Below are 13,263 nucleotides of genomic sequence, written 5' to 3' on the forward strand. Positions count from 1 at the left end.
GTCACCAGGATCAACGCTGACCTGGAGCCGCTGCTCACGGACCCACAGCCCGAGCTTCCCGTCCTGGACTCCCTCCGAGCTCGGAAATGGATTTACTCCACCAGATGCAGCTGTTCCTACTTCTGCTGACACTAGAGCCCAATCCACCCCTCTTTTCATTTTCTGCACCCCAGCAGTGTGTAATTATGTCTTCTGTGAGGCCGCTCGCCGTTTCCCCCACCGTCTTGGTGTGGAGGATCGAGATATTGGAGAGTTCACGTCATCGGCGGCTGTGACAGGACAGAGCATGAAAACTGCCTGGGCTCTTGAATTACTGAATGAAAAGTCGACTCGAAACGATTTCTTTTTTTAACAGCAGGATATTATGTTTTAGGTTTTGGGTTGCCAGCTGCACCTGACTCGTAAAAATGAAAACTACACCATGACACACAATCATGGCAGTGTGGGTTTAGGCTCCACTTTCATTTTTATTGAACAAGAAGAGACACCTGCTGCACCTCATTAAGCGTTGCTCTGAGCACAGTGCTCCCTAGTGGTAAAACGCAGGACTAAAAAAAAAAAAACAAAAAAACTTCCAGATTCTAATTAAAATACTAATTAATCCCAGCACTCCTCCAAACAAACCACTCGGTTTCATCCCAGGCACACAGACACAGTCAGACGCTCGTCTCCGGGTCTGATGCCACATGTGGGTGTGTGCTGACGGCAGCCATCATGAAACCCCGGCCGCACGCGTGCGTTTAACGTACCGTGTTGAGTCCTGGGCCCCAGCCAGCCTGGTTTAGAAACATCTGTTTCTGGGGTTGGTTTCGCTCAGACACAGGAGGGGCTACATGTGGGGTTGAGGTGAGGTATGTGTGCCTGGACTATTGAGCTTTATAATTGAAAAAGAAGAAGGACGTATAGGCAAATGCTCAGGGCGCTAGGAGCCCAGGGGGCGCCATAAAAACAGGCAAGGAAAGATATGTTCACAAATTAATGAAAACGAATGAAAGAGTCTGACTTAATTTAGCTGTGTTAAAAAAAAGGCTGTAACTGTGACAAAACAGCATGAAACAATGTCAGTTCATTGGCTTCAAAACGCTTCTAGAGTCAATTTTTTATTGCCCGTCTTCTTTTAACAACCCAGGAACCTGTGAAAAGGTTTCCACAGGGGACGACGAACCACCAGACTCATCTTGGTAATCAGACGAAGCTTTCTGTGCGTCAGGAATGTGTTACGACGTTCAGACGACTATTAGCACACGAATGAGACCGCCGAGAAAAATCAAACATCGATTAAGCGCCTCGGTGGAATTAAAATGTTTGTCTGCTGCTTGAGCAAAGGAACGCTTTAAAACAGAAATGCACTCAGAGACAAACAACTGATTATTAGATTCACAATTACTCATGTTCCTCTACCTCCTAGCAATATATATATAACTATAATCAATTTGATTAAGTGCAACATTGTCTTCAATAAATATATTTCAGTATTTTAATGAGTCTAATTTAAAGGACTGTTTGTTTGGAGAGAAAGCAGCATGTTAGCTTTGAGCAGCACAATGAAGAGTAAATAAATAAATAAAAACACAAAGAGTTGTTTTGAAAGGCTTTCATCAGATGCAGGGGGACGAACTTCTGTCTGAGCTTTGTGTCTTGGGGGTGAGAGAGAAAGATAAGAGAGCAGAATGAGTTATTGCAGGAAAAAGGATCTGAAGGATCGACGCTCCGGCGATTGTTAGAGGGGACGGAAACGGTTGCTCCATGTTCCCAGGCGGAGCAGGGCAGCAATCCTGTAAAGCCCACACAACCGTCTGCACAGAGGGTTTGGCGGCGTGTGTCGTGTGAAACGGCCCTGCAGCCTGTTGAAACACGGATGGGGCCCCTTCACTCAGATCCTCGGGTTTCGGGGATCAAGTTGATTGAGCTCATTTCTGATTCCCTTTTAAGAGGCATCAGAAATGTCTGAGTTTCCACAGGAAGGCGACAAGCTGAACATCGGCCCTCGGGCACCAGAGGCCATCGTTCATAACAACGGCGCGTGAGTGAGGTGGAAAACCTCCAATTTCATCTTCGCTACAACAAGATTAAAAAAGGAAAGACAAAAAAAGTCTTTAACAGCAGGGGTGATAGGATAATCTATTTTTCACTGATTTTGGAAACGATTGAGTATGCTGGGTTTTTTTTTTTAGCACTTTTGTAAATAATATGTGTCCCTGGACACCTGTGTATCCATCGCCGATGATTCCATCATCAATAAATACAAATGCGCTGTTTTGCTGCGTCTTTCATTACATGCTGCCAGAAGCCGCACACTGAAAACATGTCATAGAAAAACAAAATGTGAATTTTTGAACCGCAAACTAAATGTCACGGGTCAAAAAAAAAGAAGAAAAAAGGCCATTTCGATCGTGATACATGGCGATGGCAGCATTATTCTATGGGAGTGACAGGAGGAGACACATCCAGGACAATCCTGGAGGAAAACCAGGTTGGAGTCTGGAGAACGGAGCGGAGCTTCAGCGTCCAGCCGGACGAGAAACCAAATGCGGCCAAAGCCACAAGGGAAAAATGATGTTAGAATGCTGCAGTCAAATCCAGTTGAGAATGTGTGACATCGAGCAGAGCTGTGAATATGTAATAATGTATATTTCTATGAAATTAAATAGTGTCATATTTTGTGCAAAGGCAGCAATTAGACTCAGTTAGTGGACAGAGTTATGGCAGGAAAGGTTACCTACAGCTATAATTACAGAAAAATGGTTCTTACAAAGAATTAGGAGGGGTGTGTGTGTGTGTGTCTGTGTGCGCTGAATACACACTATTTTACAAATGTTTGTTTTGCAAACGGTGTCATTTCCTTCCGCTTCACAACTGTGCGCCACTTTGTGCTGATTTACTCCACGAAGCCAACAATAAAACACGCAAAATGGGGTCATGTGCCAAAATGTTTCCACAGGAAGGCGACAAAGCTTCCACTGTGATCCTGCTTTGACATCAGTTAGACACTCTGAGGAATCCCGGCCCAACAGAACCTGTGTGGTGAAGGAAGCCAGTCGTGAGTTTATTTGTGTTTTTGAAGGCGCCTCGATTGTGACCCTGCAGCTGAAACCTTCCTGTACTCCGTGCCGTAACCTCGCACAAGTTCATCATCATTACGTAGCCTTTTGTTTCCCCCTCTTCCTCCTCGCTAATGAGCCGTCCTAATCATCATCATTACCATCTTCGCTGCTCTGGAAGGAAACGGGAGCAAAGACTTGAGTGAAAGTTAAAAGCACGCGGTTTGGACAGAACACGTAATCCGCTTCAGACGTCCTGGAAATCTGTTCCTCTGACCAGACAGTCTGACGGATGATGGCCAATTGCCTTTTTTTTTCTAAATTGAATTAAGTTTTTTAAAGCTTAACAATGTAAAGAGAGTTAGGCAGGAAATGAAGACTAAGGCAAGGGACGTCATCGTTCCTGAAACTGTTTTGTTTGCCTACCTGCTACTTTGAGAGCTTTGTGACTCAAAGTGAGTCTACAGAAATGATATAAAATAATAATAAAAAACCCCCCTGAAATATAGAGGTTAGTGAGAGGTATTCACTTTCAACAGTATTTGGATCATTTGAAGGTTTTCACATTTTGTCTAACCTTTTGAGAGAATTTTTGTTTTGATAAATCAGCACAAAAATAGTGCTTGATTGCAAGAAAAGGAGAAAAACTGATCTGTATCAATAATAGATGATGTTGAGGTTTGTTTCTGACAGTTTTCACCCATCATTCATTGCAAGATAGTTCCAACTCAGCCGTACTCAAAGTTTAGCCACAGTTCACCCGAATTAGATTGAGGTCTGAGCTTTGACTGGGCCATTGTAACACCAGTCTGTTGTTGTTTGACGCAAGCAGAAAAATCCACGAAGTCACAAAGTGAGACAAGAGCAAAATAAACTCGCACACATTTATTTTTTTCTTTTTACATCTGAAAAAGTAGTGAAGCCGAGTTTGTAATAAATGAACAGGATTTCCACTGAGGTGATCAGATTTCCTCTGCAAAAACGTTAAGCGTTGATCCGAGCAGAGATGAGATCGAACCTGTGAAATGTTTGCTGTGGGACTTTTATGACCGTGAACAGAACACCTGAACATGTTGCACGTCTCCTTTTGGTCAGTCGGGGGCAGCAAAACAAACTCCAAACACTTTATTAACACTATTTAACTCATCAGATATTTGCATTTTGGCACATATTTAGTTCATTTCTTCTTTCTGACTCCAAACATAAAGTCCGTCTGGTTTGTTAGCTGCTGCTCTTTTGGCCATAATGGCTGCTGATTTCTGTCCGTCTCCTCCGCTCTTTGCAGGCGTTTTAACCGAGCCTGTTTTTAAATGACAATACCCACCCGCAGGGGCCGTGAATGAGGCTGATGAGCACAAAAGGTGAATGGAGGGAAATCCAGAGGAGCCACTAAAACCAGGCCTCTGAGAGCAGCAGTCATTATGAGATGAATTTTAGAGAGTTTTTTAGCGGTTGCACGCAGTCGTTTTTAGCTACCCGTTCATCGAGTAAATTCTCTGTGACTTGGTAGATCTTTAAATTCTGACCAACTTTTTGAAATGCGGTTCTGACTTCCTAATTTCACACCTTGAAATTGGGCCTCCGTCTCTTTAAGAAGCTCCTGCCTTCAGGAAGTCAACACAACATGGCTCCTCTTAGCAACGTTTTTACCAGCGTTGTACTGAGAAGTGTCTCCTATAATGAGCTCAGCGGCTCCACCAGGTGTTTGCTAATTGCTTCTGGCTAGTCTGAAGGGGCTGAGTGGGAGAGTCCTGGGAGAAGGGGAGCTCTGTGAGGCAGAAGCTGGGAAAACTACAGCTCAGAGGAGGAGCAGTGCTTGGTCCACTGAGGCGTCTTGCACAGTCTAATGGTTGTCATAACGGATTTCTCACACATGCGTCGAAGAATCAAGACAGCACTCCAGGTATGTTTTTGATACCTGGAGTTTCAAAGTCATGACGTAAAGCTCAAAAAAGTTGGCTTTTACATAATACTGCCCCTTTCTCATATTGTTCAAATACTCATTTCTCTTCACCAAAATCAAATTGCTTGAATTAATTGACACAGTACAAATGAACGTACAATATACTGGATTTAGCAAAGATGCTAATTTCCATTGATAATCCTATAAAAACACAAGATTCAAACATTTATAGATAAAAAAAAATACAGTAAAATAAAATGTAAACAAATACAAATGGGTTTTAAAGCACAATGAATGGAAAGCATCTGTTGACCAGAAAGTAAACCAATGAGGCCATCCCCTCAAAACCCAGCGCCCTGAGCTACTGCCCCTCAAAGCCCCGTCTAAACTGTGACCCAGGTTCTGACCTCTGGTCCTCCAGTCTGACCCGGTCAGACTCCGAATTGATTCCAGATCTCTCTGCCTTCAGGATGAACTCCCTCTCAGTCCCTGCCGAAAGCCGGTCCAGACTTTTTAACATTCAGGGAATCAAACGAGGTTTCACAGTCCGACTCGTCACCGCCGCCGTAAAACTGCAGTCCGGTTGCTGTGGCAGCTGGTTCTTTGGCACAGTGGAAGCAATGAGCTCCACAGATACAAACTGTGATTTATATTTCAAATGAGGAAGTCTGTCATGAGGACAAGTTTTGCTTTTTTGATTTTTTTCTGAATTCCACCTGGGGTTAGAAAAAAAACAAAACAAACAGATTGTCTGGTTCAAAGAGTGTTCTGCACGTTAAAACGAAGCCGGCTTCGGCTCGTTCTGCTCACTGGGCGCCGTGTGTACGAGGGACGATCTCGCCTGTGAGGATGGGAATTACTTTCCTCCTCGGTAACGGCGTCTTCCAGGTTTGTGACCATGACGAGTAAATTGCCTGCGTTATGCAGGAGAGCGGGGATGTGTTTGTGTCCCGACGAAAGACATATGCTGTTAACAACTTCTGCTTCATCAGATTTGTTCAGGCAATTTAACGCGGTGAGTCACATCGGGACTGAAATGCTCTCTGTGACCTGCCACTGACTCCCCCCCACAAGGAAGGCCGGTAGACTGAGTCCAATTGGGCAGTAAAAAAATGCAACAAGTGTCACATGTTCAGTTGGTTAGCTTCACTTTTGTGTTGCACTGTGTCAATCAAACAAAAACCCTTTGGAGAACCTGCTCCCTTCCTCACCTGTGATGGCGCTCCGCCAAGAACTACAGAAGGAAATGACATGAAAACCACTGAAGAAGACACAGATGCAACTTCCTTCTTCACTAAATGTAAACAAAAGTGGAGTAGCGTCAGAATTTAGGATTTCTCACAAGCCATTTCTCCCGTTAGCACGTTTGTTTTGGTTGTGTTTTACCCAGAATGCCTTGTGCTGCCGTCCGCCTTTTTGTTTTGGGGGCGGCCTCCGGTCCAGATGTGTTCACATATGCATTCAGACCACATCAGAGTTCACTTTAACTGAATGCAGTCAGAGGCTTTTAGGTGGACGAGAGTTTGTTTTTTGGATTGCGCGTTCACACCCTCCCCAAACAAACCAGACTTAAACCAGACAAATCAGAGTTTGATTAAAGTGGACTAAACAGAACCGGTGTGAATTCACCCCTAGTCACTAAAAGATTCACAAAGTCGAATCCTTTCAAATGTGACATCAGGTTTGGATCCGTTGCCGCCTTCAAAACTCAGATTTGTGTTTCCTGCCTTGCTGAACGGTGGAGACATCTGCAGTTCCCTCAGCGGACAGAGACCCCGTCCACCTCCCCCTCCGCCCGTCACCAGCCAGCAGGACTGCAGATCCATCAGCAGATCATCAGCTTGTCATTCACCGTTTCTTATCTGCAAACCTATGCAAAAGTAGTAACGACCTAATTAGAGTGGCTCTAGGACTCACTGACTACTAGAGTCAATGAGGTGGCTCATTGTGATAAATGGAAGTGAGAGGTTTGTCTCTGGTGTAATTTTTCTGACGGGAAATCTTTTGGCTAATTTTTCACGTTGAGACGCAGTGAAGTGACAACCACGACAGTCCTGGGTGTCCTGCCAGCGCGTCTCACTGTGGAGTCCCTTTACAGTTCAGGAGACTCATCCTACGTGAAGACTTCAAGGGTTTGGGAAGGATTCAAAAGCCTCCCTGTTTAATTTCTGTCCTGAAATTAAACAGGGATTCTTCACTAAAAGTGAAGTATCGGTGTCCGTTTTGTATTTCTTATCCATCTATCTTTTCAGCAGAGTCCACTGACCTGAACTGTGAGAAAGGGCATTGTGACATATCCACACACTGCTTTTTTCCTGTTCTTTGCCTCTCAGATGTTTGACTTTCAGTGACTTTGGTTCTTCTCAAACTTTTTGCCCAACCAAGAAGTTGGATGTTGGCTCCATGAGGATTTGACCTGGGGCTATAACACATTAACTGGACATTGACTCCAAATTGGGTTATCAAATGGAGGGCTCTTACTCCGACTACATGGAATTATAAAATACATTCATTTTTGGAGGAAAAAATACGATGCCTAACCATTTCTTACTCCGCTAGCACAGCACCCTGCAAACAGTGCATACCCACATTCACTGCATTCTTTCTTTTCAGTTCTTTTCTTCTTCTCCTCTTTTGAATAAACCAAGACGTTATGGGAATGGTGATTTAAAGGGATCTACCAGAAAAGCAGACACCACATGTTTGATGAAAGAGAGCACTGGACTTCAACTGAGGCTAGTTTTTCAATGGTTAGAATGCTTGAAAATAGCATAAAACCAAAAGGGCACTGATGTGCATCTGGGTGAATCAAGCAGTTAATATAAGTTTATTATGTATTATTATGCTCATCACCCGTCTGTGTTTTGGCTGCTCATTGCTATATAGCCATCTACAAAACTTTGTTGATGTTCTGCTAATGTCAATCAAAACCAAATGTCAAAAATGTGGCGCTTCCACTAAATAAGAAACAATTTAAATCACACATGAATAAGTTTGTTCACACAATACGTCATTAAAAAATATATATACTTGCTCCGTCACTTCCTGTTGTTTTCCTTCATCTTTTCTGGTAGTGGTAACATCTGGTTGTTGTTCACGTAACAAAAACAAAATAAAATGTTTTGTGATTTCGAAGCACCTCATCCTAGCGTTAAATTTTTTTACCGTAAAGCGTGAGCTCCTTCCCCCCCGAACTGACATGTTTCCATTAAGCTAATCTGATTTTGTAATTCCAACTTGCGCAGTGATACGGTCAAATCTCACATCTGGGCACCAGACATAACAATGGACGGAAAGACCAAAAAGTTCAAACTTAACGTTGAGTGTTGACCTCGGAGTTGGTGGAGCTCCCCTTCAACATGACAAACCAAAGGTTTTCACGCTCAAACGTCGGCTTTTAGACTGTGGGTTGTAAGCCTGTGCTTGGCATTACAGCGCTGACTGTGGGTGACTCACACGGTGTGTCCTTCTCAAATGAAAAGACTGTAATGCAATTCTTGTTGTCCTGTCTTCGCCGGTGCCAAGGCCGTTTGGACTCTGAAAAGAGAAAACAAACTGCAGATACTGTAGGCCCGCCCACACAATTCTATTAAATCTCTTAAATAAAATCCCAAGGGACAGGTTGTTTTTTTTTTTTTTTCCTCTGCTCTTTATCTACGCTGTCAGCATGCACACTGTAGGGAAAGATGTGAAGGAGTTCAGCCAGCAGGACATAACGCCGCGGACAGCTCAAAGCCTCGGTCCGGCTTTGGTCCGGATCCTCGGCTGCTGCCGGTTTTTGCTCTCGAGCCCCAAAACCGAATCCACAAAATAGGAAACCATTCAGGGACGCCGACACGCTGCGTACGCCCCGTGTGTTATCCGAAAGGAGCGAGTTGTGATTTCACTAAAACGCCATTTATTTAAAGGATTACTTGAAGAAATGAGATTCATAGTCTGCCTCTGCTGCTGTCAGATTGTGTTTTAGTATGAAGACTGAGGGGCTTTGAGGGTTCGCTCAGAGTCAAAGCTTCTGTTGAGCAAAGTGTTTCTGCATCAGAAGGCACACTCCAAATAGTATTGGGTAGTTCGTTTTAACCAGATGTTGGTTATGCTTTCGGGACAGAAGCTAGACAGTCAAAGCCCAGTTTGCCGAGAGACAGAAAAAGCCAGAAGCAGCCTCATCCGTCTTCAATGACGCAAGTTTGTTACCAGATCTTGTCGTCCAGTAGACTCGGTTTGATTGGTGACCAAAACTGCAACATTTCTTGCATTTTCAACTGGTGTGGTTCGCTTTCACATTGCGCTGAGTCAAACAAACTAAAGCCTTTGAAAAAGCTGTTCCCTTCCTCGCCTGTGGTGGCGCTGCACCAAAAGCCACTGAAGGTAACGGCACGAAGGCCTCAAAAGATGCTAAGCGCAGCTTCCTTCTTCGGAAAATGTAAAGTGCTATAGTCCACTTTCTGCTTTTGGAGCGGTGTCCGGTCCACATGACCACACCGGAGTTCACTTCAACTGGACCGAGACCGAGGTTTTTATTGACCAAAGAAAACTGGGTTTTACAGTAAGTATAGAAAGTCAATATTGGTGCAGTGGTTATAGATTACATAACTTACAAGCAAGATATAGCAGCTTGTTTTAAGTTCATTCCTTAATATTGATTGTTCCAGTTTTCCTCTTGCAAATTCTTTCACCCATTGGGAAATAAATTACAAGTGAACTAATCTGCCACTGGAATTACTACTTAAAAAAATCAACATTAAAAAAAACGAGCCATTATATTTTGTGAAACAATGTTTATATTCCAGTTAAATCTGAGATGTAATATTTTCATTTAACAGCATACATGAGGATTCATATTGCCAAGAAGCCTTTTATATGTTCTTATCTTCCTAAATAAAAAAAATACTTTATTAACCGCTAAAAAGGGAAATTAAATGTGGTTGAGGTCCAGTTGAGTCGCTTTTGGCAAAAATGACTGAAGCCATCAGCTTCGGAAGACCACGATGTATTTACTACATGTGGAAAAGTTTCACTGCAAAATGTCATTTAGGTTATTAGAAGTAAGTTTTGTCTTATTTCAAGTCTACTCAGATATTTCCACTAAGGGCACTTGGTATGATTTGGTTTTATTTTTTTTATTTTTTATTTTTTTGCAGTGCAGAGAGCATGAACGCCCCTGGGTCATTGGTCACCCCTATAATCTCCTCCCTTTCTGTCACCAAAAAAAAAAAGAAAAGAAAGAAAGACAGACCCCACTGCATTCCAGCCAGCAGGCTCGGCAGTCCACACTTCTCTCTCCTGCAGGAAAAACCATGGAGAAGTTTTAGTTTAGGAGCGACTGGACGTTTGGTTTACCGCGATCATTGGCTGCGTGTGGATTATCGATAATTACCGACGAGGGTTGGAGGGGAGAGGGGTGGTGGAGGGAGGGTGGGGTTGGCTGGGTGGAGGGGTGTGTGTGTGTGGGGGGCGCATCTCTGCTATGCCATTAATTATTTATGGGGTTCCTGTAAAGCGGCGGAGATGCGCGAGTAGACGCCGCAGCGGCGAGGCTCGCCCGCTCTGAACCGGAGGACTCACCGGCAGATGATGACCCAGCCTGAGAGCGTTTCCAGAGGAGACGGAGGAGAGCACGAGGGAGGATGAGGACGGGGGGAGCGGGGTCGAGAGCGGCAGAGGTGGGCTATGATGAAGTTGAGTGGGAAAGGACTGTGCACCGTGTGCTCCAGCGCCCTCCTCTTCGTGTGCGCCCTGAGCGAAGTTGTCGTTGGATTAAGATGCGTCTCGCTGGGATCTACGGTGAAGGCGCACTTCCACCTCGGCGCCGCCGCCGGGGCTTTCTACTCCGGGCTGCTGGTGGGGACCGGCCAGGTGCTGCTGGGCTCGGCGATGGTCTGTTGCGTGCGGAAGCCCGGCTGCCGGAATTTCTTCCTCCTGGGGGTCGTTGTCTTCTTGCTGGGGGTCCTCACCGCCTTCTCCGGCGCGGTCGTGGACGGGGACACGGCTTCCTTGGTGGAGAGAAAATTCTCCCACTACTGCTTCCACTCGGTGCTCGTCAACTCCGCCTGCCAGCGGCTGCGGGAGTACCAGCGGACCCTGGTCATCTCCACCGTCCTCAGCACTTTGGAGTGCCTGCTGGGGCTCCTCAACCTGGTCATCATCAAGCGCTACAAGGCGGAGCAGTTCTCTAGGAGCCGGCAGCGGCAGCGGCAGAGCGGCGGGGGGCCCATCGTGTTCAGCGAGGAGCGGGACTGCGCGGCGGCGGCGGGGCTCCAGCCGGTGTCCTACATCAACCTGGGGGCGCTCGGCGTGCTGGACGAGACGGGGGCCGAGGTGCAGCGCGGGGGCCACCCGTCCATCGACCTGCCCGGATACTGGCCCTGGGACCCGGAGCTCAACCACTGCTTCCCGTTCTCGTACCCGATCCCCAGCGAACTGCCGCCCGCCTACGAGGACATTTTCCCCGCCGAGGCATGCAACACATAGCCGCTCCGGAGCCTCTGCTGTGACAATCACTGACTTTCTTTTTCTTTCTTTCTCTCTCTCTTTTTTTTTTTTTTTGTGCTTAAAGCCCCCCCTCACCAAACATCTCCCTCCAACACACACAGTATAACAGTAAGTTACACAGGAGGTTTTATGTCCATTATTCCCATGTGTTCTGGTAACATATCAGATTGAAAGCGGATGAAACATTTAAAAACATTCAATAAAAAGTGGCAGCCTGCGGGCCCAGAGCAGTGCAGGCGCATCCAGGCCCAGAAACGCAACAGCTTTGCTGGAAGAAACGAGGTGGAGAGTCGCAGTTTTTCCTTGAAATGGTTGCTGTTGCCGTTTTTACCTGTGAATAAAAATGTGTATTTAACCTCAGCTGAAGTCACAAAACTGCTGCCAGTGTCGAGCCTGAACTTCCACGGTGTGTTGTGTTTTGTCCCCTGATTCTCACTGAGCTGGTTTGTGGTCAGGTTGGTCAAAACAGGGCCGGTTGTAGGAGGGGGGCAGGTTTGGTGCCCCACCCTCTACAACTTTATTTCACGCTGTGGGAATTACAATAGATTGATTTAAAACATTTGAACTCATGTCTATATTAAAATAGACCTTTTTTCCCCTCTTGGAACACTTTTGTTTTTTTTCTTCTCAAAAATAGAAATAACTTCATCCTAATTAAAAGTCGATGTCGGATCTATTTAAAGGGCCAGATTTAGAAGGACGTGGGCCCCGGTTTTAGTGCCTTATCTGGTGGGCGTATACATTAATGGGTTAGCAGCTGCATATTGTTCCAGGAAACTTCAACATTTTCTAATACTGGAGTACTGTTTTATTTTCATGACTTTGTGTCCCGTGTTCTATATTAAGCAAAGTGTTTGTAAAACACGCATTCATAAAGCAACATCAAAAAGACAAATGAAAAATCTTCTCTTTCCGCCCCTTTAAAGTTATTGCCCTGGGCTACTGCCCCTCAAAGCCCTTTCTAAACTCTGGCCCAGCTGATGTGTAACAAAAGTAACAAACACCATGTGGAACCTGTGTTTAAAGCTCGCTATGCCTTATGTTATTGAGTTCATTGAGTCAGAGGAGGGGCTACAAAATTATACATTTTTGAAATAGTTGACTATCCTTTGAAAGAGACAGGGCCATAAAATGTTTTTAACTCGGTTTGTGTTCCGACAGTATTGATCTCTATTGGGCTTTTACATGTTTTTATTGTGTGTGGTTCTGGGAACTGACAGTCTGACGGGACAATTCCCCGAAGTCTGACCGGGACATTTGCTGCACTCCTCCTGAGAGTTGCACTAAGACTGCAAGAGAGTTAATAATAATAATAAAGAATTTGTAGTCATTAAAACATACGACTTATGTTTGCTAAACATATTCACTCTCAGGGAACCTGGGGTTATGCCTCCTATTTAAGTCGTCCCCGTTCTTTAAGCTGAACGTTTTCAAGACAGGAGAGGATGAGCTTTTAAGTTGCAGAAGTTATTTTAAGTTTTCATCATTGGGTGCCACTGGAAGACTGTCAGTGGCCGCCCCTTTCAAAACATCCAACATGTTTTCAAAGATATTATTGCCAACCCCTTTCCCCATCTTTAGGTTCTTATAGTAATTGAGGTATGTTTATACTTCTCTATATATATACATATATATATTTTTCCCACCAACTAGCACGACAGATGATCCCAGTGATAAGTAGCATGTTTGCTTTCCAGATGGGAGGCATTTCATGCAATCCTTAATGCACTGAAGGTGGCATCCCGCTGTCTTCTCTTTAAATTCAAACTGCGCAGAGCTGCCTCACACTCTGTGCCATCTGATTTGACTCCAAGTGATTGATTAACTGCG

The 13,263-nt window shown here is 44.9% G+C and overlaps 1 protein-coding gene across 1 annotated transcript; it reads left to right on the forward strand.

Annotated features, from left to right (window-relative positions):
- The first annotated feature begins 10,400 nt into the window (after positions 1-10,400).
- LOC129362750 (transmembrane protein 271-like) lies at positions 10,401-12,727 on the forward strand. Its single transcript, XM_055034468.1, has one exon. It carries the CDS (start codon positions 10,612-10,614, stop codon positions 11,410-11,412), a length of 801 nt encoding a protein of 266 aa, XP_054890443.1. The 5' UTR covers positions 10,401-10,611; the 3' UTR covers positions 11,413-12,727.
- Positions 12,728-13,263: the final 536 nt, after the last annotated feature.

Source organism: Poeciliopsis prolifica, unplaced genomic scaffold (genome assembly GCF_027474105.1).
Source record: "Poeciliopsis prolifica strain line A6 unplaced genomic scaffold, Auburn_PproV2 SCAFFOLD009, whole genome shotgun sequence".
NCBI lineage: Eukaryota > Metazoa > Chordata > Actinopteri > Cyprinodontiformes > Poeciliidae > Poeciliopsis > Poeciliopsis prolifica.